This window comes from Seriola aureovittata, chromosome 23, assembly GCF_021018895.1.
Source record: "Seriola aureovittata isolate HTS-2021-v1 ecotype China chromosome 23, ASM2101889v1, whole genome shotgun sequence".
In the NCBI taxonomy this organism is placed as follows: Eukaryota; Metazoa; Chordata; class Actinopteri; order Carangiformes; family Carangidae; genus Seriola; species Seriola aureovittata.
This window is the reverse complement of record NC_079386.1, coordinates 13227909-13254639: the sequence shown is the minus strand read 5'-3', so window position 1 is coordinate 13254639 and position 26731 is coordinate 13227909. Positions and strand designations below refer to the sequence as shown.

The 26731-nt window shown below is 40.6% G+C and overlaps 3 protein-coding genes across 4 annotated transcripts; 2 read left to right on the top strand and 1 right to left on the bottom strand.

Annotated features, from left to right (window-relative positions):
- Positions 1-5495: 5495 nt before the first annotated feature.
- faah2b (fatty acid amide hydrolase 2b) lies at positions 5496-15081 on the top strand. The gene is made up of 11 exons (XM_056368779.1): positions 5496-5851; positions 8274-8356; positions 8974-9110; positions 9503-9712; positions 10687-10806; positions 11326-11461; positions 11840-11957; positions 12056-12175; positions 13191-13302; positions 13658-13846; positions 14001-15081. Exons 1-11 carry the CDS (start codon positions 5663-5665, stop codon positions 14174-14176), a joined length of 1590 nt encoding a protein of 529 aa, XP_056224754.1. The 5' UTR covers positions 5496-5662; the 3' UTR covers positions 14177-15081.
- Positions 15082-15571: 490 nt separating this feature from the next.
- Positions 15572-22995, bottom strand: nelfa (negative elongation factor complex member A). Of its 2 annotated transcripts, XM_056368777.1 has the most exons (12): positions 22855-22995; positions 21234-21443; positions 20082-20253; positions 19012-19173; positions 18745-18834; positions 18358-18485; positions 18119-18188; positions 17940-18028; positions 17687-17795; positions 17215-17543; positions 16847-16946; positions 15572-16420 (listed from the first exon to the last, which is right to left on the bottom strand). In XM_056368777.1, exons 2-12 carry the CDS (start codon positions 21441-21443, stop codon positions 16236-16238), a joined length of 1644 nt encoding a protein of 547 aa, XP_056224752.1. In that variant the 5' UTR covers positions 22855-22995; the 3' UTR covers positions 15572-16235. The 2 variants fall into 2 exon arrangements, with proteins under 2 accessions (XP_056224752.1, XP_056224751.1); XM_056368776.1 differs by lacking the exon at positions 22855-22995 and having other exon boundaries at positions 21234-21681.
- Positions 22888-25777, top strand: c23h4orf48 (chromosome 23 C4orf48 homolog). Its single transcript, XM_056368780.1, has 3 exons — positions 22888-23014; positions 23624-23712; positions 24619-25777. Exons 1-3 carry the CDS (start codon positions 22903-22905, stop codon positions 24688-24690), a joined length of 273 nt encoding a protein of 90 aa, XP_056224755.1. The 5' UTR covers positions 22888-22902; the 3' UTR covers positions 24691-25777.
- The last annotated feature ends 954 nt before the right edge of the window (positions 25778-26731 follow it).

Sequence of the window (26731 nt, the reverse complement as noted above, 5' to 3'; positions counted from 1 at the left end):
TGCCCCTTTGAACAAAGTCATAACTTGAATGTTATTAATTGTTTGAACTTTTTATCCATCTTTTGGTGACTTTTCATCTAATGTCACCACGAGGTCACATTCTTGTCTTTTAGTTGAATATCTCAACAACAACAACTGGACACAAATTCATGCCCCCTCCCCTCAGGATGAATCGTGACAACTCTAGTGAACTCACAGATTAGAGCGCCACCATCAGATTAAAATTTGAATTTACCCAGGACTTTGTTTTATGACCAAATACCTGTGAAGCTAATGCCATTCCCATAAATCTCATCTACACTTTGTTTATTTTCTTTCCTGCTAACATGCTAAGCTACAACGGTGACCATGGAGGCATTCAGCTTCAAGCACCACTTAGCCTAAGTAGCCTCACAGAGCCAGTTGTCTCATTTAACTTCTCATATATTGTCAATAAATCAAACCAAACAAAAACTCACACAGAAACCAATTAACATTATTGACAAGATCCTAATCAATATGTGATTTGAATAGATCTGTATTTGTCCAGTGTAACTAAACTAAACTCAACAAGCAGCATAAGGGTCCCAAAATCAATGTGAGTCCATCTTTCTTATGTCGTCATAAGGGACAAAAAAAAAGTATTTTGATGAGGCCGCCTCCTGTGGTTCTCATTCACACTCCCTGCTGAAAAGTTTTAACGAGGCCCGGCAGGAAGCGGATCAATAGCAGGCTCACGCTGCATCCAACACCTGAGCTGACAGATCAATCTCCAAAGAGGACAATGGGAAATGTAGGACTACAACAGATCCACAAAGGAAATGATGATGATATCCTCACTTCCACATAAAGAAATACCAGTCTCCTTTACATTGGACTTTTTTATTTTTTCCTTTAATGCATTAAACTCACTCCAGCTGAGATGATTCTATCCAAAAATGTTTTTAATCACACACGCTTGTTGTGATTCACACCCACATCTCGACAGAGTTCTGGTCAAGGCAACTCAAAATATAGATTGCAGTGTAAATAAAACATTAACAGCGAGCCTCTCCTGCATCTCAAATTCCAATTTCCACCTAAACATCCAGATCCTGAAACCTGCTGTGTCTCCCATCTGACCACCCCGGCGGTGGCCCCTTGTTAAAGCTCATCTGTGGGTGCTAACAACCGCACTCTCCCCTGCCTGGCCGTACAGGCAGCCAGGTGGGGGGGGGCCTTTATAATTGGTTTTTGGAGCACACCAGCTGTTTCATGTGCCCGCATGCCGGTCCCCGAAGGAGGTGCAGGCGTAAGGGGGGGGGGTCGGAGGAGCTGCCACATGGTTCACCCCCCCCCCCCCCCCTCTCTCGTCTTGGATAAAAGACTGCTGCCAAATAGATAAATAGACTATTGGAGATGGTCATGCTGCTGCTGCTGATGGTGGCGGGGGGAGGCCACATTAATACACACACGTGATCCACACATGAATATAAAGATGACGCAGTGTGTGCTGCAGTCTGCACACACACACACACACACACACACACACACACACACACACACACACACACACACACACACACACACACACAGACCAGTTTTTATATTTAATATTTCCTCCTTGTTTGGTTTGTATCAGGAACAAAACCCAAAAGAGACCGAGTGCACAACGTACACTCCATAATTTACCTTTATATAATGTCAAGATGTGCCAACATCTCTCTTTTTATTAATATACAAACTTTTAAAAAGCTTATACCCACTTATCCCTTATACCCTTTACCTACACCCCATGGCTGCGGAAAAGTAAGAAAGAAAAAAATGAATAAAACTGAGCGTATTATCAAGCTGTTATCACATGTCGATTGTATTTGAGCATGTTTCCGCATATCTATCTTATAATCTTTTTTTATATTGTTTTCTTATTCTGCTTTTTAATTAAATTTTTATGCTTCTTCTATTTCTGTTAAGCACATTGAATGACCTTTGTGTATGATAATGTGCTATACAAATGAATTTGCTTCACAGGCGTGCTATCACAAGATGTTTCTATTGTACTCAAATGTTTGTCATGCATTTTGTTTGAATGTGATATTGATTTAAAGGCAATTTCTCAACGTCGCATCACCACGGAGCTAAACTCTCTGAAAAACATAGGTAATGTTGATTGCAATGAAAAACCCCATCCCTGGACGTTCAGCTTTTCTTGTTAAAAACAATAATAATAATAATAATAGAAGAATAATCTTAGAAAAACTCAAAATACTTTGAATTCTAATCAACGAAAAAGGTCACTTAGGCTCATAAAACAAACCGTTTCACCCCGGGGGACAGACATATCAGCCGACATCGGTCTCCAGGGCCCAGACGAGGTGCTGGAAAGTGGATCAGAGTGAAGATCTGCTTCATCCGAAGGGAACTGTAAAGTAAATTACTGTCCACTCCAAGATGACTGAAAACAGAAGGGGGATTGGACTGTGATCTCATTAGGAAAATTAAATGCCTAGGTAACTAGAAGGGAGCTCAGAGAGAGCAGTCCTCCGTCAAGGCCAATGTCAGACAACATACACCAGACTCAAAATTCGTATTAAATTAGATTAAATAGATTTGGGTTCGTCCCTGGCTCATGCCACATCACTCTGTCGAGTTAGGTGCAAATCGGTTCAGTACTTTTTGTGTGAAGAAAACAGACAGGTGAGAGCATAACATGAGGTAATAATAGATGTGACAGAACAGAGCATAAAATTATGAGCCAAAATGGCGTTGGCCTACAAAATCTTGGGTGTCACAGACTTTTTTTTACACTGTGTGTGTGTAAAATGTGAGAGTCACAATAATGAGCTATTGGTAAATGGCATGTGGCATGACAACAGAGACACGACAGAAGACAGAAATCAATACAAAAGAGCCCAAAGCCCTCCTCTGTTGTTCACTGACCCCATATCACTTTACCCCGAAGGCCTCCATTCGCAAAGGCTTTAAAGTTCCCATCAAGCACAACAGAGCACATGGTGAACTCACTGCAACGACACCACATAAACTCAGAATAATGGGCACTAACATGCAATTACATTTACTTTATGCTCTTTCCCAGACAGTAGCGGAGCTGTAGCAGCCTGACACAGGGATACAAACACTGTTGACTGTGTGTCTTCTCTCTTGTCTCTACATGCCCGGTAGTTTTCTGAGCTTCAGGTTTCACCTTACAGGTGAGGAATGATCTGTTTTTCTCCACTAGGTTGGGACTGTGATATGTTTGTGTTATGTGTTTTTACACTGGGCGTACCCCTCCAGAGGTAGTTATCTCTTAATTCTGTGAATGTCTCTTCATTGTGTCAACAGAAAATGCGGCTGGATAAAGCCTCTCAGTTATGTGTTAATGGTTACAGAGGTTGTAGGTCAACGTCTGTGCTCCGAGGGTTGCAACAATTTTAAGTGTGCAAAACATCCACTTCCTTCAGTTGACTGAACTGAAATAAATCTAACCTCATCCGGGTAAAAATTTCCTGCCTCTGACCGTCGTCTGTTAATCTCAAAACTGGCTGTGAAATTAGGTTTCTCCTGAAATAAGAGGATCAATAAATAGCTCAGCAGGGTGTATGCTGCCATTCTGTGGATATTATTGATTTTATATGTCTATTATTCACACAGTCAAACCATAATATGAAGCTTTTTCCAACAGTATGGTAAGTGCACAACCCCCCCTGTCATTGGTGAAACATTTATCAGGCCAGTTTAGTTTCTTTTTACTTTAAATTAAAGATACAGAATCGATAATTTAACATATAAATGTCATCATATGGCTCTTTAGAATAAAACAGATTATACATTAGTTATTTGATTCATTATATAGAGTTAAGATGAGAGTGGATGTTAGCTTTAACCTGAAAATATATAGTTTCAGCCATAAAAATACATTGAAAATATCAAATCTATGTAACTGAGGTTGATGCAAATGCCACAACAGTTTATTTTAGATCTTTAATTTATGTTCCCCAAATAAAAATATCAATACAACATTACAAATAAAAGTCCTGCTTTCAAAATCTTCGTTGAGTAAAAGTACAGACGTATAATCAGATTAAATGTGCCTAAAGAATCAACAGTAAAAGTATTTGCTCTGCAGGCAAATAGACCCGAGATTGTTGTATTGATGTAAATTAAATGATTAGATTATGATGCGTTAACGTGAAAGTAGCAGTTTACTGACAAACACTGATAAGAACAGTTTTAAACTTTCATCAACATCTGTGTGGACTTAAAACCAAACACTAAACTCCCTCACCACCGACACGTCTGCACAGTGCGATGTTGCTGCAGTATATAACACAGCAGCAGCAGAACTGACGGGAAACAATGGACGATATAGATTCTCCACTAACCCACTGACCTGCATTGCAGAGACAGGTTAGAGACGTGCTGTGTTTGTTCAAACAGGGATTAAAGCATCTGTGTTGTAGCCTTCAGCCATGCTGCCCTCTAGTGTCAACAGGCGGGCACGTCCTTGGAGCCTTTTTTGGTTCTCCTCACTGATATTATGATATATACAGATAGATATTATTAGATTATAATTGCTGTTTTCACTACTTTAATGTTGCAGCTGGAGCTAATTTTAATCATTTTATATTGCAGGATAACTTGTTTACTTATCTACCCATAATAAAACGTCATCATTTATTTGTTGATTACATTATTTAGCTATTATTAATCTAAATATGCCAAGTAACTACCCACTAGTTAGTTAACAAATAAATAGTGGAGTAAAAAGTACAATATTTACCCCTGATATGTAGCTGAGTAGAAGTATAAAGTAGCATAAAGTGGAAATACTCAAGGAAAGAACAAGTACTTTATAAAATTGTACTTACACTCCTAACTCCAAACTTTCACATCAAGTTCACACGAGAGGATGTTTGAAACAATAACTTGCCTTTTTTCTGCACTGTGCCGTACACATTGAAGACGACAGGAGAGGGAACACACACACACACACACACACACACACACACACACACCTGATGGTTAACCTGACTGAGCCATTGTGAAATCAGTAACAAGATCCAGGAAGAACAGGCAGCCAGCTTGGCCCCTCTCTGCCGGGAGAGGCAGCATCAGTGCAGGCAAGTGGGGTCAGGAATGACAGGGCATAAATGACACAAAAAAATCCACTGTGATATGCAGTATTTAGATTTATTGGAAACTTTGTGATCTCCCACTATTGTGATGTCTGATCACATAATAAGGGATTTCTAAAAAGAAAAAGGAACAAAAACTAAATTTGAATGTATGTGTGACCATCGGAAACAACAGGGAAAATGCCTTGTGTTTGGCCCCTTCCTGTTGATCCTCCATTGGGACGGGGAAATGAGAAAAAAGTTGATAAATTTTGATTAGAAAATGAGTTTAACGAAGGGTCGCCGTTGCCAGACAACTTGGTTGTAAATATTATTAAGCTACGTTATATATATATATATATATATATATATATATATATTCTACCACTGCTATATATAGCCAGTCCAACGGTTTTATTTTGAAGGCAGAATACTACATTTCCGGTAATATCCTCGTCCTCGCTCACCCATGCTAACTTGACTACCAGGTATATATGCATTATCCGGCCCAAAGACGGTAGGAGCTGTTCCGGAGTGACAGCGGCCGTGTAACCGTTGACCTTCCTTCCTCTCACCGCGGTAGAAACATGGCTCTGAGCCGTTTGGAAAAGGCTCAGGTATGGCTCTTCAAGGCGGTCATGGGAGTCCTCTTCACGTTTTACCGGCTCTTCTCTCCTCGGAGACCCGCTCTGTCCGGGAAGAGGCTCCCGCCCGTCAACAACCCGCTGCTGGTCGTGTCAGCGACGCAGCTCGCCAGGAAGATCAGGCGAAAAGAGGTGTGTACCCGGTCAACTGACAACCGCGGCGTAACAGCCCACCAGACTGCGCTTCAGTTAATAAATAGCCACCTCTTACTTAAGCATTTTCTGCTGTGGTAAATGAATTTCCCAGTTGTGGGATAAATAAAGTTAATCTAATCTAATCTAATCTAATGATTGTTTAGACTCACAAAAGTTACACACACAGTTAGCTGTTAGCTAGTCAGTAGATAGTAGCATTGTAGGAATTTCTTTTTGTCTTAACATCCCTGCAGCTTGTTTTTTTTTAAATGTATACACCATATGACAGCCCAGACCAGCTGCACCTCTGGTCCACTCTGGAAGGATATTTTATTTCGTTTTCAAGTCTGCAAGCCCTGAGGGTGACACTGTGACACCTGTGGATTAACAACACATCTATACTTCCTATATATATATACACACCAAGCACTTTATTAGGAGCACCATGCAGTGTAGGGCTTCCCTTTGCTCTCAAAACAGATTCAGGTCTGGTGACTGGGGAGCCCACTGAAATACACTGAACTCATTGCCATGTTCACAAAACCAGTTTGAGAAGACCTGCTCATTGTCAGTAACATTACTCAGATAGACTGTGGGTGTTCAAGCCATGACTGATGGGTGACTGGGTATTAAGGGTGCCGAAGCTTGCCAAGAAAAACAATCCCGACACCATTACACCAACAACACCAGCCTAGACTGTTGACATATGGCAGGTTGGGTCCATGACACCAAATTCTGACCCTACCATCTGCAGCCTCAGGAGAAAAATCCAGATTCATCTGACCGGGCTACGTTCTCCAGTCTTCAACTGTCTGGTTCTGCTGAGTCTGCGCCCGCTGCAGCTCATCTGCCTCATGTTCAACGTGTGTGTCCGTACCTAGAGGCTTCTCTGCTCGCCACAGTTGTAAAGAGTGGTCCTCTGAGTTACCGTAGCCTCTCTGTCCGCACCTGTCTGTATGAACATCCCGGGGGATCAGCAGTTTCAGAAATACTCAAACCTGCCTGTCTGGCACCAACAACCATGTCATGATCAAAGTCACATTAACTGATCCTCCTGACCTGTATCTGCTGGATTTTACAGATTGCACTGCTGCCACATAATTGGCTGACTGGATAATTGCATGAATAAAGAGATGTAGAGTTGTTCCTGATTAAGTGCTGGCTGCCTATATTATATATACACACTGCTTAAATCAGACACTGTATAAGCAGCTGCCATCAAACACTTTAAAATCATGACTAAAATTTAATATTTGCAGGGCTGCAACGCATTGACGACCAATTAATTAATCCATTTGGATAATCCATTAATTATTTAAATCATTTTCAAGCAAAAATGCCAAACATTTGATGGTTTGAGGTTCTTAAAAGTTACAACTTGCTGCTTATAGTGCAGCTAAATGATAGTAAATTGACTATTTTTCTCAGCTTTCTCATGTTTTATAGGCCAAATGATTCATCGAGAAAATAATCAGCAGATTAATTGATAATGAAATAATTGTCAGTTGCAATCCTAAATATTTGTTGTATGGCCATTGCATTGGATTGCAGTATATTGTACTAGTGATGCTTTAATGCAGAGTTACAACTAGTTAATTAATCAATTAGTCAACAATTTTGATGTCACCTAGGAAATAGTAATGGAGATTTTTTAAAATGTCTTCTTATGTCTTACATATTATGAACAGAATAATTAATACATTTGTTGGAGAAATATTAGGTAGGGCTGCAACTAATGATTATTTAATTATTGATTAATCATTCAATTAATTAATCATGAAGTATGAAATGTTGAAAAAATTTTCCGATCAACCTGATATTTCAGTCTTTACACAAAGTTCAGGTTACTGTGATACATGAGGAAGAAAAGCAGGAAATCTTCTCATTTGACAGGATGGAATCAGAGAAAATTCCTTTCACTATCTTTGCTTGAAAAATGATGATTATCGAAATAGTTGCTGATTATTTTTCCATCAATCGACTAATTGTTTCAGCTCTAATATTAAGCCAAAAGGACAATAACTGCTGTATGTCCACACCCGACATTAATACACATTTAGGCCTTTTAATGCACAATTAAAACTTTTCCTTCTTTTGTTTGTTTTCTTGTCCTACTTCAGAAGTCATATACTGACACTGGTTTTTAAAGCTGAAACCTGTAACTGTGAGAAAATATTTGTTTCTTCTCCCCTTCCTCCTTTTCTAGGACAAACCTGATTCATGTTACATATGAAGAGGTGTACCGTCTGTTTTTTCCCAGTTATGTCAGTTTGACTTGTTTGTTTGTTTTGTGTTTGTTCTGTTTGTTTTGTGTGTGTGTGTGTGTGTGTGTGTGTGTGTGTGTGTGTGTGTGTGTGTGTGTGTGTGTGTGTGTGTAACTAACCCCAACACACACTTATGTAGTCTAAATGTTGTGCAGGTGTCAAGTGTGGAGCTGGTGCAGGCTTACATTGACAGGATCCAGGAAGTCAACCCCTTACTGAACGCTGTGATAAAAGACAGGCAAGAAAGAATCAGTCATCTTTATCTGAATAATCTTTTTAGTCTTTTTTTTTTTTTTTAAAGCAAATATTTGGTGGTTCCAATTTTTCAAATGTGAGGATTTGATGCTTTTCTTTGTTGTACAGGTGTTGAACTGTTGTTCAGACGAAACAAGTTGGAATAAAATATTCTCTATTTTATGGACAAAACAATTGATAAATCAAGAAAATAATCTGCACATTAACTGTTAATGGAAATTAATTGCAGCCCTATTGTGCTCCCATTTCTAATTATTCCTCCTTGTGGGTGTTTGGAGCTAATTTATTATTTATTTCAATGCTGCCATTTTCCCTTTTAATTTTCCTCCTGCACAATATGTTGTGTCATCATCTGCCATGTTGGATACTGTCTTTGATAAACTGAAACATAAAATCAGAAATTTGTTACCGAAAAGTATATTAATTATATAAAGAGTAATATCTGTCATGACACTTGAATTCTCTCTTTTATTTTGAACTTGAATTCTTCTTATAGATATAGATATTCTTTCTAATATTTATAGTTTCCACTGTGATGCATCGTCTGAAAACTTTTTAAATCAGGAATTACACAAATAGTTTACGTCTCTCTCTGTCCAGGTTTGCTGCTGCCCTCCAGGAGGCGGCCCAGGTTGATAAGCTGATAGAGGAGGAAACTGGAGGAGAGGAGGTACTGGAGGACCGACTGCCTTTACTGGGAGTCCCGCTCTCCGTCAAAGAGTCCTTTGCCCTCCAGGGTAATTTCCAGCAATCTAATCTCCTGTCGGCCACTTGAAACCAGGCTCTTTACTATGATTACATACATCAAATGACCAGTACCTGAGTCAACATTTGATACTGATAATATACCACATCCACCCACACCCACCTCCTGGGAACATACAGCCACTTGGACAGTAAAACAATTGTTATTATTACACGTATGTAAGATTGTGAGGCAGCATTGTTAATCCTGTTGTGAAAGCCACTTTTACCTTTGGTCAACTTTTCAATCTGATCTCTGACTTTGTGTTTATCAGTTATTGATTGAGTTACTTGATATGAGATGACAAAAAAGAAGAAGGAACAAAATACAAAAGTAAGAAGAAGAGTATTTCCCATACTTCAGTTGACCGGTTCTGTCTTGCAGGTATGCCCTACACCACAGGCGTGATCTCTAGGCGAGGAGTCGTGGCCAACGTCGACGCTCCACCCGTGGCCCTGCTGAAGAGAGCGGGCGCCATCCCGCTGGGCGTCACCAACACCAGCGAGCTGTGTATGTGGTCCGAGTCCCACAACCACCTGAACGGCATGACCAACAACCCGTACGACCTGGAGAGGATACCAGGAGGAAGCTCAGGTCAGCAACTGTCGGCTTAACTACTGAGCTATGAGGTGAAGGAGGGAATCACACACTTCTTGTTGACTTTAAATTCAGAGTTGAGAAGCAGAACAGCTTCATGTTGGAGTCGTTCTCTGTGTCTCCAGGAGTGGCTCTGGTTTAGCCTCATAATCATATTACAGTTCACTGCAGACACACAAACACAGGCTCTGGTTCTTTAAAGGGGAACTCCTCGTTTGTTTTCCACATCAGAATGTGATTACAGATTTTATTTAGTATTTAATAGTTCTGTTTTGATCACTTACATTTTTGGTGAATTCACAAAAGTTATACTGTAGAAATAAATAAAAATACGGGCCGTTCTTCCTCATTACATTTATTTGGCAAATTCTTTTGTCCATAGCGTTAGCATAGATTTTCTGTAGGTGCATTCTTGGTGTCTAGGTAACACCAACTTTAAAGGAGCCATTTGTAAGTTTTGCTATTGCTACATAGCTAACATTAGCATTAACAGCTGTTTACTTACCTGTCTATCAGAACCGTTGCGAGTTCAGCATCAAACTTCAGTCCTTTACTCTCCAAGAGCTGTCTCCAGTGATGCATGTTAGCCGCGGCCCGTCTCGTCGCTTTCCGACAGCGACTCGCTGCAGCCTCCAATCTGTCCTGAGGACGTAGCGCTGCGCCGAGGGCGAATTATAACCTCTTGTCTTGTTAACGTAGCGATGGCTGAAGCTCTTGTCAAGCGACAATCACCGCCATCTTCTCCTGGCAAGAAAACCACGTTCGGCGGCGGAGAAAACTTACATATACCCCCTTTAAGTCCCTTGTGCTTATGTAATAAGTCCACTGATGTCTTCTGGTAGGGGGAGGGGTCAGTGCTGTGCTCTGTCCAATAAACTATAATCAAACTATGGATAAAGCAGACCTGGTTGAGATCCATAGACTGATCTTCTCTGTCTGTGTTTATCTCCTGTTTTCCCTACTGGCCTCAGGTGGAGAGGGCAGTATACTGGGAGGAGCGGGTGCAGTCATTGGCATAGGCTCAGACATTGGCGGCAGCATCCGTATGCCCTGTTTCTTCAATGGAATATTTGGCCATAAAACCACTCCTGGTAAGAGAAACGTCACGTTAAACTTATATCCAGCATATCCTTACATAATGTGCTGTTGCAGGATCTATATTAAATAAGTACATGTTTATATTTGAAGCAAATAAAATTGGTATTTTAATAATAACAATGTATGAACTGACAATGTGAAAACAATGTGACACCGTACACTGACTGCTCAGATCAACTGCAGACGGACACAGTTAGCAACAAGCAGCGAAGTGCAAGATATTTCCCTGAAGAGTTGGCAGAGACCAAACACAGAGCTACACAGAGAGTAAATGTTGGACATTTGTTTGTTAGAGAAACAGGAACACAACCTCCAAATGAATGATAATGTCACTCCATATCTGCTGGATGTGTAAATAAGCAAATGTTTCTCCTAAAAGGTGATTACATGTCAGTGTTGTGTTCACAACTTGTTTCCAATGCCCCCAAGTGGCCAAACAAAAAGAGGTATTGCAGGTTTAAAGAGCATATTTATACATCAGACTGTGCTGCACCTGTGACGTGTGTCTGCAGGTGTTGTGTCCTGTGAGAACCAGTACCCTCCTACCTCCGGCAGACAGGATGAGTACGTCAGCACTGGACCCATGTGCCGTTACGCTGAGGACATGCTGCCCATGCTCAAGATCATGGCGGGACCCAATGCTCACATGTAAGAGCTCTGCTGCTGGTGCTCCGACTGTCTTTCTCCAACACTACCTGACTTTACATTCAGATACGTTCATAGCTGATGCAGCGTACACACACTATGTTTGTAATAAGACATTGTTATTATGCTCCCAGACTTGCTGTGATAATCAAATTGTTGAGATGCAAATATGGCAGCTGTGAGGCGGCACATGCACGATGGTGAAGGTGTTTCACCTCACGCTGCTATCTCAATTCAAATTCTTATTTTTACATTACATGGATGTTATAATGGGCCTCATACAAGAACGTATTTGTATTCTTATCCCAAGCTTTGTAAGACGGTGGTCTTTGTCTACTAATGTTCCTCTAATCTGCAGTATTTCCTAACACGTGTACACAGGTTGTCCTTAAATACGAAGGTTGACCTAAAAAAGCTGCGGTTCTTCACCATCCCTCATGATGGTGGCACGCCTCTGACATACCCCGTCAGCAAAGAGCTCATGGACATTCAGAAGAAGGTGTGTTGAATCTGTCCATCAAATAACTTGCAAACATATCAGGAGAGGTTTTTTTTTTTCTTTTTAAATAACTGAAATCCTCATGTGATGTTCTCCAGGTGGTGGAGCGTCTGGAGGCCGATCTCGGAGTAAAAGTCCAAGAAGTGCATTTGCCTGAGCTCCGCTATGGCTTCCAGATCTGGGACACCTACATGGGGCTTCCTGATAAGGAGGGCAAGGCAGGTCCACCTGACAACATTCTCCAGAGCAGTGTGTCCCTGCACGGCTGAACAGAGAATCTATTGGACGGCAGATAATGAGTGTTTTTCATCCGTTTTCCCGCTGGTGGAATGGAGAAAAACAGGAAAGACAGGAGGAAAAGAGGCATTAGTTACTTTACCGTTGCCAAGACTCTCCGTCTATTAACACGATTCACAGTGAAGGAAAGCAGGCCGAGCCGTAGTCACAGCACCTATTGTAGTCTGCTGCCTAGAAACGCTTTACTAATCTGTTTAGCTGCCTGGGCACAGCATACCACCCACACACACACACACACCCACACACCCACACACACACACACCCACACACACACACACCCACACACACACACACACACACACACCCACACACACACACACCCACACACACACACACCACACACACACACACACACACACGTGTTTCCATCACTTCAGAGGACATTACGTTGACTTTCATTTGTTCCGTGGAGACTTACACTAACCTTAAACCAAGTCTTCACCATCAAATTTAATAATTTACCTTACAGGGACTTAGTTTTTGTCCCTGGAGGAAGTCAAGTTCCCATAATGTGACTGAGCAGATACGTGTCCTCACAAGTAGTAATACGATTACACACGTCTCTGAGGACTGCAGGGTCCTGGGTTAATCTAATAAATGAATATTACCCACGTTATTACTTAGGCCTGCTTGGTGGTGGCACACAACCAAGAGGCAAGGATTCTAGTTTTAAATTAAAGCATGGTGTTGAGATAACACACTGATAGAACGGTAGAGTGCACTAACACAGGTTAGTGTCACCAGGGTGATAATGATCCCTCTACTGGTTGAGGAGTCTGGCGGCAATAGAAAACAACAACCACATGACCCTCTGCCTGTTGGTGAATGGGAACAGCACAGCACTGTGGCGGGTGAAAGATAATATACACACTCTGTGTCCTTTATGTGACCTTAGAAACAAAAACCATTTGTGCTTAACCTGTTTTCTTCCTTTAGCCTCCTCTGCCATTTGCTACGCTGATGGGGGAGCCAGGACGGCCAGTGTGGCCTCTGTGGGAGCTGCTGAAATGGATAATGGGGAAATCGGAGCATACCATGGCTGCTATTGGTAAGATTATCATGTATTTTAAGTGGTATTAATCAATAAAGACGTAATGAAACAATATATATCAATTATTTAAAAGGAACAAATGAACCAACAGTTTGTGAAATAACTGATGAAATAATTAAAACCAAAGTCAGTATGATGAAATTTTGTTTTCCCGACAAATTAATCTCAACAAAATATGCATGATCAGTCATACACAAAATAAACTTTAATAGTAAAATCAATTGTCTGTAATTATTTGTAATGAGAGCGGGGCTAGATGTATTAGCCCCTAAAGTCATCCTGTTGAAGCTGTACAAGTTTCCATAAACTGAACTGACATGTGTGTGTGTGTGTGTGTGTGTGACGTCTTCAGGTCTGGCCCTGCTGGAGATGACTCATGTGTCCAGACCCTCGACCTTCATCATCGAGCAGAAGGAGAAGCTGCAGAAGACGGTGGACGAGCTGCTGGGCACTGATGGTGTTTTTCTTTACCCCCCGCACCCCAGAGTGGCACCTGAACACCACCACCCGCTCTTCAGACCTTTCGACTTCGCTTACACCGGTCAGTATTCATCAAATCCTCATATTTCAATTTCACTGGACAAAATAATCCTAAAATGCCACCAGGAAGCTGTTACAATGATCCAAACACATTGTGAAATAATGTGCGTTTCCACTTACTAAACCGTCTCATCCATTCCTCCCTCTATCTTCAGGTATAATCAACATCCTCGGGCTGCCGGTCACACAGTGTCCCCTGGGTCTGAGTGAGGAGGGTCTGCCCCTGGGTGTGCAGGTTGTGGGTGGGAAGCTGCAGGACCATCTGACCCTGGCTGTGGCTCTCTACCTGGAGAAGACGTTCGGCGGCTGGAGGGACCCCGGAGCCAAGTAAAAACACATACTCCCAAGCCATTACCAAATCTCCAGACTGGAGCCAGTTGGATCAAAGATTGTGGTACTCTATCTGCCTTGCTGCTTGCTGTAGTACACGATCACCCAGAGGTACGATCAGCTGGCTGAATGTTTAAGTGAAAGAGATTAATTTTTGTACCAATGAGGGATCAGCTGGTCCAATTAAATGTTTGTCATGATTTTATCATCTACCCTGTTCAGGGACCGTTATGTTATGAGCACAAGCTTTAAAAAAAAAAAAAAGATTGATTTTTATATTAGTGGAAATATCTTTAATCGAGCATTCACATTATCATGCAAAAACAAGGATTTTGTGCTCTTCATGACTGGATATCCGATGTTAGACTGCTTTACCTCACTGGCACCATATCATACCTTTACAGTGTGTAGTGGAAAATGCCAGATACTTACCTTTCAAACAACTTTTAAGTTTACACACTTTAGTTTTTACCGATTTCTTTTGACCGGCAGCTGTACAGATATGTATGTATGTTACTATTTTAACTCTCAAAAAGGTTCAGTTTTTTTAAAGCCCTGTGTGTGCAAACATGCACACAGAGGTTGTTTCTGTTCTGACTAATTAGACCTGCATTTTCTCCTGTGCCAACAGGCACAGGTAATCTAGAGAGGTGACAATCAGGTGTGAGGAGGTCCAATCTGCCAGACATGAAACACCTGTGTGGGTGTGTACTGTAAATGTGTAGGGTCTTTTAACTCATAACTAATACTAAGACTGTAGACAACAAATATTTTAACATCCTGACAAAAACATTGATAAACTGCTGTTGCGTGATAATGTGAACGCTGTATAATGGCTATTAATTGATTGTGGTGCCTGTTTTATGCTGCAACTCATTTGTTTCAGCAAATTAAAAAAAAGAAAAAGTCTTGAATCTTCTCCCTCATTTATACAACTCACATCCTCTTAAATAACTAACACATTTTTTTGCAGCAGGAGTGAGGTACGCTCCAGGTGAAAAAGGCTGTTAATCCTAATAACCTGTGTGCAAACGGCACCAAACCAGGAAGACAAACTGTATATACCAGGAAACATTTCATCCTAAGTGTACAAAAAGAAAAACAAAATCAAAATAATATTGTTTAGAAAGAAACAGTTTAACATTTCAGCCAATACTTATTTACTTTCCATTAAGGCTTAATGTTGCTAAAAACCTGCTGCACTGTCTTACTACATGTTAACGCACAGGAAAGTGAGAAACCCTCGTTGATCAGCGTGTGATCATTTCGAAATGGAGGAGCAAACGGTCGGAAGCAGAGCAAACACGAAAACCACAAATACAGGAAACTCCTGATGAAAAGTTCCCTTCAACAACAAAAAGCTCAAAGTCAGAAAAGAAGATGAGAAACGTCCCGCTGGAGTCTGTTGTCATTTTATTTTCTTCCCTTCTTTTGAAAAAGGATGAAAAATTATTAAACATCTATCAGAAGGCTCCGAACAGAACTTGACAGCACTGAGAACTATTCAACGCGCATCTTTTTTTTTTTTTTTTTGGTCATCTCTATGATGACTGTCATTATTGTTCTGTTTTTCTTTTTCTTTCACAAACCATGATTCTGCTCTGAAAGGTAGAAGAATAAGCTGCAAACATCACATTCATACAGAAAAATACAGACGTTTCGTCTTTTCTTCTTTCTAGACACGTGACATGCTTGTACCTCAAGAGTACAAAATGTTGAAAGGTGCCTGCCGTGAGAATAATTCCTCTGCTCAGACTCGTATAACACTCGCAGCCCTCCTGACCACAGCGTCATTCAGGAATCGGAGGCGACTTAAAAACAGAAACAATAAAAGGGTATGAGAAAAACAACCGAACGAAAAATACAGAAATATTCTTCAAAGAGTCCTGCAATTTGGCAGTGCAGGAAAAGGGAGGACCTTCTCTCCTTGACGATCTCTCACCCTCCCAGTGCTTCATTTGGCCCAAATGTGTTTGCAAATACTTGTATGTGTGTAAACATGGTTTTTTTTGAAGTGGATAAGAAATTTTGGGTGTGTGATTTTGAGCTAGTGAAGCGCCTCAGGAGGTATTGGTGATGGGTTTGTATTTCTTGAGGCGAGTCCACTGTCCTGTGGAGTAGTTCATTTCGAAGACTGTGTCCACCAGCATGGTGGTGCTGCCGGTGCCGTCGGCTTTGGGCAAAACCTCTGTGTGTTCGCTCAGCTTGATCTGGATGATGTCCCCCTGCTCCGGGCACGGGTTCTCTGCCAGACGGGAGGAGGCAGACAAGTTATTATTGGCTTTACCAGGTTTGTGTTTAAATGTTTAGAAATAATCAGGTCTAGTTACTGTAATTATATGACTCTGTGGTGCCTTCATCAGCAACTCTGTGGGACCACTCAGACAGACTGATGTGCAAACTAACCAGGAACTACAGTTCAATACTAGGAATTTAGATTCCTGTATTTCCAATCCTGTTTTCTGCTCTTAAAAATGTGACTGCTAGGAAACACCAAGTTATCATATTGACAAGATAAATGTGTTTGACGATGTGTGTCAGTCTCTCAGTAAGGGACTAACAATGTGTGAAAAATGAGATCAGACTTAGTAAGGCAGAAAATTGACACTAATTAGAAATGAGTGTCTGAAGGACACCGCTGATCAGGCAGCTAGTGCGACTACTCCTGTACCTCTGGATCCAGCCATGAAGCCCAGGATCAGGGCCTTCTCTGGTCTGGTGACCTTGTTGGCCGTCTTGAACATCTCCTGAGCAGCGTACATCTGGTCCCTCTGAAGAGCAGAAACAGCACAGAGCACAGAGTTTAGATGACTGAGAAGAACATGGAAGGCTTGAATACATAGGTCTGAAAAGTTAAAGACTCGTTACTGTCCAGAAAATTTGAAGTTTCCCTCTTCTTTGAAGACATATACAACGGTTAAGACCATTAATACAGGGAATAATAAAGCACAGAATTCAATTCACAGATTCATTAGTCTTAGGAGAAGTATGTCTAACCAGATTTCTTTCAACCACCCAAGCTCTTGTTTTACACCTTACCGTGAGTGAGAGATTCTTTTTGGGCTGGGGCTGTGGTGGCGTAGGGGTTGGTGTCGGGGTGGGGGTTTGAGGTGTGCTGGGAGGCTGGGTGGGGGTCTCCGGCTGGCTGGCGGTCGCAGCGGCCGGGGGCCCGTTGCTGGCGGGGGTTGAGGCTGGCGTGCTGGGGGATGTGGGGGTTGCGGGGTTCGCTGTGGTGCTGGCGTTGTACATAGGCGTCCTCTGTTTGTACTGGCCCGGTAAAGTAGGGGTGGTGCCAGCGCCCGCTGTTGCCGACTCCTCTGGTTGTCGAGCCGACTGCAGCGTGTCCCGACCCGAACCACCAGCATTCGCTTTAGAGGAGGTTGATGAGGAGAAGAGATGGTGAGATAGATGCGTTTGCTCTCCTGATGCCAGCAGGGAACTTTTCTTTTACCCCCTTGAACTAATAGTTTCATGAAAGCAAACAATAAAAGGCAGTGTGGTGTTTCCTAACCTGGTTGTGCCTCGGAGCTGGGAATGTAAGATGAAGAGGGAACCATGCTGGGTGTGGCTGGTAGGTAGCTGGTTGACGGCAGAGGATTCTCGTTCAGCGCCCCCAGTTTCTGAAAAACAAAACAGCATGTTTGAAAAATGTATTATGATAGAGGCTGAAAGACAAGGGAGGGGGTACTGTGAGACAACACGGGAGAAATCAACAATGTCTGAGTGATGTGACAAATAAACACACATGCAGAAGGGTAATGTACCTGTGCAGAGACGAGGCCAGCGGCGTAGTCTGGTGTGGTATTTTCCACCACAGCTTCTTCTTTGGCTGCTTTCTCTCCGGCCTCTGTTTCTACAGCAGCAGAAAACATCATGTAAGCACTAATGTATTCACAGTGTAGCGTTAAAACTCGGACTGATAAATGGCTGGAAATATAATTACCCAAAGTCTTTCTTCTCCTCTTCGCTTCTCTTCCAGCTCCGACCATGTCTAGCTCTGAAATATCTAACAGCTGAACAAGAAAAAAGAAAAACGGTGAGAAAATTCTGACCTTGAACACACAGATCCTGCAGGAACTGGATGAAAACATGTAACAACATTGTGAAAGTGATAAGCAAAATGAAATTACATCCAACATTTGTGATGCATAACATGATGCAGGACTTTAAATGACACATTACCTTCACCCCCCTCTCCTTACGCAGGGGCGTCCGTGCAGGGGCTATAGGTGTGCGGTTACTGGGAGGGCTGAACATACTGGGGGCAGTGGGGCTGCGGAATGGGGCCTTAGGGATCCCCTTGAGAGGAGCTGTGGTGCAAATATAAAATACATGTATCAGCAACACGGACAGAAATCAGAATAGAAAGTCTCTTGGCTCTCACGTGGAGTAAGTGATTCTTTCTTGTATCTATTTGGACTGCTAAAAGTTTAAGTTACAATTGTATTGTAAAAAAGTAACTTGAGACTTGGATTGCCAAAATGATAAAACTCTAATCATGAACTTGGAGTTTTTACTTTAAATCCCAAGTAAGCACTAAAGAAGTGTGTTTATTGGTCTTCAACTCACTAGTAGTGTCAATCTTTTTGACCAGTCCTCTCCCTTTGGCGTGAAAAGGCACTCCGGCTGTCTTTTTCAGCTGTTGGGCTGTCTCTGTGGCTGGAGGAGAAACGGATAGAGAAATGTAACCTCAACATTACAAGACAGAGGGAAAGCCTAATACCACCCTGGCACAATTACTGCAACTGTAAACAAACACAAATAATGAACAAATACAAACATTTCTTTAAAAAAAAAAGGACAGAAAAGTGGCATGCATTGTTTTAAGTAACCTACATTTCTGTAGCAGCTCTGCTCTGAGGGTTGCACTCTTCGGCTTCCTTTTCAGCTGGAAATGTTTGACGGGGGGTGTAAGGGGCCCAACCAGAGTCGTTAGCGCACTCTTGTTCAGGTACTGGCACTCCAGAGGAAGCATGGCAGATGCCTCGCACTCGCTCACTGAGGAAGAGAAGACAGACGGATGTGAAGGTCAGCTGGGACTTTACTACGGATATTACTGAATTATAATCCATGGGCTCATGTGGTTGGTTGCAAATCATTTTCTATATATTGACTCATTTTCAGTAGTAGCAGCATTTTCATGGATATTCAAGGGGATAAATAAAGTCTGTCTTTCAACAAGCAATCCATCAGTGTTGAACCATCTGTCCTAATACATATTGCATTGCTCCAGTGTGTACAACAGACACATAGCCGGGAGTGTGGATAAATATTTCCAGTTTAAATCCTCTCTACAAATGTTTTCTTGGCCTTTACTCATCTTGACATGTTTACCATCAAGGGAATAGAGCACATTTTCTATAACTGTGTTATAACAAGTGGTAGTGATCGAGACAGGAATTTGTCTACACCATGAGCCACTTAGTTGGTTAACTAACCACCATTTGGATGTACTTTTACCAAAACTGCAGTACAACTACTACTGCATTATTGCATTTATTAGATGGGGTGTGAATTGTTAAAATACATTTACCTATTCCCACTTTACACATGAGCCTAAATTGTTCAACTGTATTCATTAAAAAAAGTTTCATAAAACTGCAGCGGACAAACTGACATGATGAGTTATTGTGGTTTGCAATACTAGTACTTTTCCAAACAGTGTGAACACATTATGCAGAGATTTAAATTCATATGAGCCTAAATGCAATTAAGGAACAGTTCTAATTTGACAATTTAAATGCATAGGCAACTCTGTGATTAATACATTATATTCCTTTTCAAGCAACAGGCTCAGTAATATGGCCAGATGGTGTGTCATTATATTTACATTAACATAAGGGTTCAGGTGGCAGTCTATAGGGGCCACTATAGCTAAATCAATATTCAATAAACACATTCCCTACCTTTCTCCCTGAGCTCTCCAAGAATATCCTGCACATTTGGATTCTGCTCCTCCAAGTCCAGATTTAGAGAGCCTGTCTCTGGGAAGGACTTGAGGATATCTGCAACCATCAGCACCCAGGGTTCTGAGTCCACCGTGGCCAGTTGGATTATCTCTGACAGGGCCTCCTTCATCTGGCAAGAGAGGATGGTGATGTTAAACAATTTTATGTAACAAAAGATAACATGTATAATACTGCCTGAGAAATATATAAAACTTATTACAGTTGAATAACTTATTATGGTTAAAAAAAGCAATTTTTTTTAACTGATAATTACAGGTGTAAGCATCTTCATCTATTTTCATCTAAAATTGAGAATATGTAACAGGGTGTATGAAGCATCTGTAACCCTCTAACACTGTTTATTTACATAAACAAAACAAATAATGAACAAATAAACTTTGCTATGAAGGATATCCATGCAATTTCCACGAAAAAGCTGTAGGACTTTTTCTTGTAATGAATGCATCAATAAAACACCAGCAGTACTTCCACCTAAGAAGTCCTTGGTTCGGGTACTTCTGCAGAGGTAGCTCATTTGTCTGAATATGTGTGAATATGCAGGACACAGTGATGACGAGTGTCAAACGTTTTAGGCAGCTAAACAGATGATATGTCGGACTGAAACTGGTACCGCCCTCCAGCTCAGTCACTCAGCTCTCTTGTGCCCATCCCACCATCATGTCTGGACGAGACCCGCCAGGCTAATGTTTCCCGTCGTCGCTGGTAAACCACTGCGGGAAAACACTCTCATGTACAAGGGACAACTTATTCGTGACGCTGCTTATCGTGAACGTAAATTAAAAAAGAAAAAAAAAGATTAAAAAAAAGTCTTGAAACTGAGGGGAAAAAAACAACTTCGGGATAAATAGTTTGCCGCTTCTTACGTTGGCTAACGATATTAATAGTGAAAGAGAACAAGCTAACGCTAACTATATAGATTTAATTGCGTGGTTAGACGTTTCACAAGCAAATTAAAAACACCCGCAGGAAGAGCAGTGATTTGACTTTAGGGAAGCTAACCGAGACTGAGCTCTTGTTTTACCTGTGTGTCTGTGTTAATCGCTTCCCTTACCTGTCAGGCTAACACCAAGCTAACGCGCAGCAACCCACCTCGTCAACGGTCCGCCTGGGGAGGTGCAGCATCCCGAGCAGCAGTTTCAGCTTCACCGGCGGCGACAAGCTCGAAAAGCAAAGTCGTATGTTGTCGATTACAGACACGGTGAGGAGAGAGGCGATGCTAGGAGGCGTCCAGAGCTCGTCCGTGGAGCCCAGTTTGTTGTGAAGCCACAGGCCGGTGTCGCTGTCCTTCATCGACGCCATCTTGGAAAAAGAAGTGTTTTGAGTTCGGGCATTTTAACGGGCTACCTAAGAAAACAGCAGTCAGGACCCCGCCCACACCGAGCAGGGGGGCATTCATATCCATTGAACCATGAAACATCTGTAAGAAATGCAAAACAGCTGTACTTCAAATTTAAGTAAAGTTTAATACTGTGGCTGTATCTGGTTTGATCAGTTTTATTTGTCCTTATGTTGTATGAATTGTTTTGTTAATAAAGTTTAAAAGAAAAAAGGTCTATTTCACTTGAAACATGAGTGTGTATGGGTAATAGGTATTATTTCATTTTTACCAATTCTTTTAAAATTAAAGTAATAATTAATTTACTAATTAAGTCATTTAAATGCTGGATTAGAAACTTGGGCTTGGGGCACAAGATTCAGGGTGCTGGTTACTGGCTGTGGTAATGTTATCAGTTGGTTTACAAGGGGAAGGTGCACTACTAAAGTAAATATCAATGTCATGATGGTGGGTGACCTTTATTAGGTTCAGCGCAGTTTTTGACATGTCAAAACATTCCTACAAAAAAGTGGAAAGGACGAAAGCATTAGCACGTAGGCAGCATTATGAAAGCAAAAAAAGGCTATTTCATTTTGATAATTTATTAATCATCATTTTACTACTTTTCAAAGCAAAAAAGGCAGGATTTCCTGCTTATCTTTGTCATGTGCAAAAGTAAACTGAAAACCTTTTTTAGTTTTGATCATCTGAAACAAATGATTATTTATTAAGTTAGTTATAAATAAGCCTTATTGTAACTCATTAATAAATGGTGATTTGTTTCATACTTTACAATAAGGCTCCTTTTGCCAATTATAAATGGTAGTAACTAATTAGTAAGATTAATGAGTAGTAGCATTAACTTGATCATGTGATCAATAATGAGCCTGCATCAATGTATGAAAACTGTGTTATAACTTGTTTATAATTGTTTGTTTATGATTTATAAAGTCGTAACAACCGAATTAATAACCTCATTATAAACCATTTATAAATCCTTTGTAAGGGTAGTGTTACTGTAAAGTGGTACGGTTAAGGCTTTTATTTTGAATGTTGCCACCGGAAGTCTTCATTCTGGTCCCTACAGCAAATTTTGGGTGACCCATGCGCATGCGCAGTATCTAAACCTACATAAAACAACCCTAGGTGGGCATCTTGCGCTGATTGTGAAGAATATCATCGACTGATTGACGGTAGGTTCACGTACACTTTGTTAAATAAACATTATTGCTTCTCCGTTGACTGTATTATTATTATTTTTTTAAAGAACACAAATATCTACCGATGAAACCTGGACTATTTTTCTAAACAAAGGCTGCAAGGTTCGGTCGTTTCATTGACTCACGGCCGTGAATGATTTTCCCCCCAATGTTTTATCTATGCAAAACCACACACCTGCTGATCTTAGTCTTCACATTAAAGGTCACTGCTCGGACCATCACCATGGCATCCAGCGGATATCTGCAGGCAGCGGTGCTTCTCCTGGCGGTCCAGCTCCTCTGTGTCGGTGCAGCTGCTGCGGATCAGGAGCCCGGGACTGTCATCCCTGCCGAAAGTAGGTGGATTTAAATATGAGATTTAGGTTTTCCTGCCTGTTCGGGGGAAGGCTTTCAAACGGTTGTCAGGTGTAATTCGGTGCAACACAGTGATGTTTATACACAGTCTAATTATAGCAGGTCCCTACAGGGCTTTCTTAGTGGGGATTATAGGTCATCTTAATTGGTGTATAAATCATGAACTCAACATGAAACTGGGCCTGCACTGCTCGGCTGAGCCACAATTTATCATCTGTACTAGGCGGAAAGCAACAGAAAGGTTTGAAGGAAAAAACCTGTAATTTGGTTTGCAGAAAGTGGAGCTTGATTTTAGCTTTCTCTACAGTTATATGTGCTAGATGGAAACGCTTCTGAAATAATATTTACACCGAGATGTAAAAGCCAATTGAATAAAATAGGGCTACAACTAATGATTATTCTCATTATAGATGAACCTTTCCTTGTGGCCGTCTTTAAAGTATAAGTTTACTGAATGACAAGGCAATTTTGAAATGAGGTCCAATTGCAAAAAAATAAATAAAAAATATCAAAAAGAAATTTACATTCTACCAGGAAAACAACCAGTATATGAATCATTTCATTTCTGAACTATTTCCTCTTATTTCCAGGTCGCCCATGTGTGGACTGTCATGCATTTGAGTTCATGCAGAGGGCACTGCAAGATCTAAAGAAGACTGCTTTCAACCTTGATGCCAGGGTAGGTGAAGTCCTGCTCTCCTGGATGGTTTTGTGGCCTGTATTATTTCCTTTCTATTTCTGTGATTTTGGTGTCAGAAATGATTCATCCCCTAATGTAATCAAAGTGTTAAATACAGCTATAATTTCTACAGATCATCTAAATGTGAAAGTTGAGATAAATAGAGAGTGGCTAACACACCATGTATCGGCCAGTTCAAATCTTTGAAATCAGGTGGATTTTTGTAATTTTTACACATAAAGAGCTAATTAAGACCAACTAAAGCTGTTGTGTTGAGGAGTTAGTCTCAAACCTATCATTATGAAAACCTATGTTATAAACATTATGTTAGAAATAAAACAACTTCATGTCTTACCTCTTTTAAAAGATCAAAGTTCCTGAAACACCACTGATCATATATTTAAACAAAACATTAAATGAGTATATTGTTTATTGCTGTACAGATTTTAAAGCCTTTTAACATGATTTTGGGCTATATAAATAAAATTAACTTGACTTTAACTCTATTAATCAATAGAAATTAACACTATACCTTTTTTGAGTTTTTGAGTATCATGCTTAATTTTTGCTGAAAATCTGTTTTAATTCGGAAACAAAAATCCCTCTCCTGTATTTTATCTCTGTTCGATAAACACAAGCCTCCCTCTTTATATGGGGAACTTCATCATCATTACTGGCTTTACTTTTGTGAGGTTTTATTGCATCTCTATTGGGTATGCTTTTATTATCTGCAGGAAAGATTGGAAACGGATCTAATTCAGACTCAATAAACCATGTTAACTGCTCACAAATGAACTGGCCGTTCTCAAGATGAGATAAAAACTGTTCATTTTGATTTGAGAACCTGTTCCCCTTCGACTTCAGCTGCCGTTTAATACAGTAACATTTGTACGTGGACCGTTGCAGACGGAGACGCTGGTGCTGAGAGCAGAGAGGAGGGCTCTGTGTGACTGTATGCCGACCAACTCACTGCGCTGAGATCTCACGAGTCCACGTCCACCTGCCGTCACACCCCCCCCCCCCCCCCCCCGACAACACGCTGAAGACAACCCTGTCCCACTCTCCTCATGTACAGCGATTCTCATCTTAACTTATTCACACGATAGGCACTTTATTTTATTTTCTGTCACACCACCGTTGAGTGAAGCTTTGATTTCATATCGTGCATCGTAAGGCGTGTTATTGTTCTGCCTTATTCAGGACGACTGATGTTTTACATTGTGAAACACTTGCCTGTTGAGGTAGTTTGTCGTCATTGTTATAGGATTTTGTTCAGCTCTCATCCGTCTCCTATGAAACAAACTATTTTTTGTACTTTTTAGTATTTGACTGTATAATATAGATACAGCAGAATGCATTGATAAATTCATTTGTTGAATGTGTTGTACGAGATTAATGTTTACGACGATTATACACATCAAACTGTAGCATCACGTGGAATTTATTTAACTGCTCAAAATATTTCGATAATGCTAATTTCAATATTTCAATAATGTTTAAGTTGATGAAATTTAGGAATCAGCAAAATGACTGTAATTAATTCAAATTAATTGATTTGCAGGCTGGCTTCTTTTGCAAAAATGGTTGGGTAACTTATTAAAAACTGTTATTTTTATTTGTAATAATGATTTTTTTTTGTAAAGAAAAATAGTCAGCAGAAAGAAAAATGAAATTTTACAAACAATATTTTCAGACTTTTCTTTGTTTTGGCAAAAAAAAAAAAAAGGTCTTGATTTAGCACAGCACTGTAGCATGAATTCACAGCACTTTCTGTTAACCTACTGTTAATATAGATTGTATGTATATATTATGTATGTACACGGGTACATGTAACAAAGGTGTCAACAGATTTGTCCTCTCTGTTTGACAAAGGTGTGTGGAAGAGTAGTGACGGACTATATAGTATAGAGGAATGCTAACTGCAGCAGGGGACATAGACATAGGAAGAAATAATTGTCTTATCGTTGATTGTTCATGAACATTGTCCTTTGTTGACATTACGTCACAGGAAGATCCATTTATTGTCTTAATGTTGTACCTCAATAAAAACAATGAATGATCTTGATTGCTTTTACTGTTTAGTCTGACTGTGTCTGTTCTCACACATCTCCAGTGTGGGCTGTGATAAAGAAGCACTGTGTGGGCTTGTGCTGGCATTAATATGGACACATCCATTAATTTATTTATTGTGGTAACTGCAGGGTCTCACAGTTTGTAGGTGAAGCGCTGCTATTTCTGTGTGACAAATATTGTTTCAGTTTCTACAAAGCTTCTTTTCTAGGGTTGCAACTATCATTTTGTTTCCATCACTGATTAATTAAAGTATTGATTCACCAATTAATTGTTTGGCTACGGTGAAAAACCAAAGATCTTAAGTTTAGCAGACGAGTGAGCGTTCACATTTGAGAAGCAGAGTTGTCAATTGAGAAACTGAATATGGGTCTAATGGCCTCAGCTCTTCTTTATTTACTACTAAGAACCTTAGTCTTTGTTACAGCTCTGTTCACGTACATAATTCAAGTGTTCAAGTTGTAGATAAAAACAAAGCATTTTTGTTTCTCCACTGATCAACAGACCTGTCTTCCTGCTGTGTTTTGAGAGAATTAATCACCACCAATTTTGATAAGCGATCAATCCGATTTAAAGCAAAAACAAAACAAAAATGCTCTGGTTTTGGCTTCTCAAATATGTGGATTTGCTGCTGTTGTCTGTTTGAGTAATTGCAAGTGGAAAATCTTTGAGTTTTGAACATTTGAAGATGTCACCTTGAGCTCTGATCGAATGGTGATGGGTATTTTTCACTCTTTCTTTGACATTTTAAACAATACTTCCAAAAAGCACATTTGACAGAAGAATCAATATTAGAAGCCCGAGTGATAGAAGGTTATGTATTAGATTTAGGTGGCAGGACTCCGCTTCTGTTATGTGTGCACATTTAATTTTACACTGGTTGTATACGAACAACGCCTTTAGCCACAGCAACACTCCTCTGTGTCCATTTATCCAAGGTGCTGGTCTG

Excerpts from the sequence above, each read along its gene's own strand:
- faah2b (XM_056368779.1), top strand. The coding sequence starts at position 5,663 with ATGGCTCTGAGCCGTTTGGAAAAGGCTCAGGTATGGCTCTTCAAGGCG. Across the intron at positions 9,713-10,686 it reads GATACCAGGAGGAAGCTCAG|GTGGAGAGGGCAGTATACTG; the intron begins GTCAGCAACTGT and ends TACTGGCCTCAG. Across the intron at positions 11,462-11,839 it reads GCGGGACCCAATGCTCACAT|GTTGTCCTTAAATACGAAGG; the intron begins GTAAGAGCTCTG and ends ACGTGTACACAG.
- nelfa (XM_056368777.1), bottom strand. The coding sequence starts at position 21,443 with ATGGCGTCGATGAAGGACAGCGACACCGGCCTGTGGCTTCACAACAAA. Across the intron at positions 20,254-21,233 it reads CCAGGCGGACCGTTGACGAG|ATGAAGGAGGCCCTGTCAGA; the intron begins GTGGGTTGCTGC and ends CTCTCTTGCCAG. Across the intron at positions 16,947-17,214 it reads AAAAGAATCTCTCACTCACG|AGGGACCAGATGTACGCTGC; the intron begins GTAAGGTGTAAA and ends TCTGCTCTTCAG.
- c23h4orf48 (XM_056368780.1), top strand. The coding sequence starts at position 22,903 with ATGGCATCCAGCGGATATCTGCAGGCAGCGGTGCTTCTCCTGGCGGTC. Across the intron at positions 23,015-23,623 it reads GACTGTCATCCCTGCCGAAA|GTCGCCCATGTGTGGACTGT; the intron begins GTAGGTGGATTT and ends TCTTATTTCCAG. Across the intron at positions 23,713-24,618 it reads CTTTCAACCTTGATGCCAGG|ACGGAGACGCTGGTGCTGAG; the intron begins GTAGGTGAAGTC and ends GGACCGTTGCAG.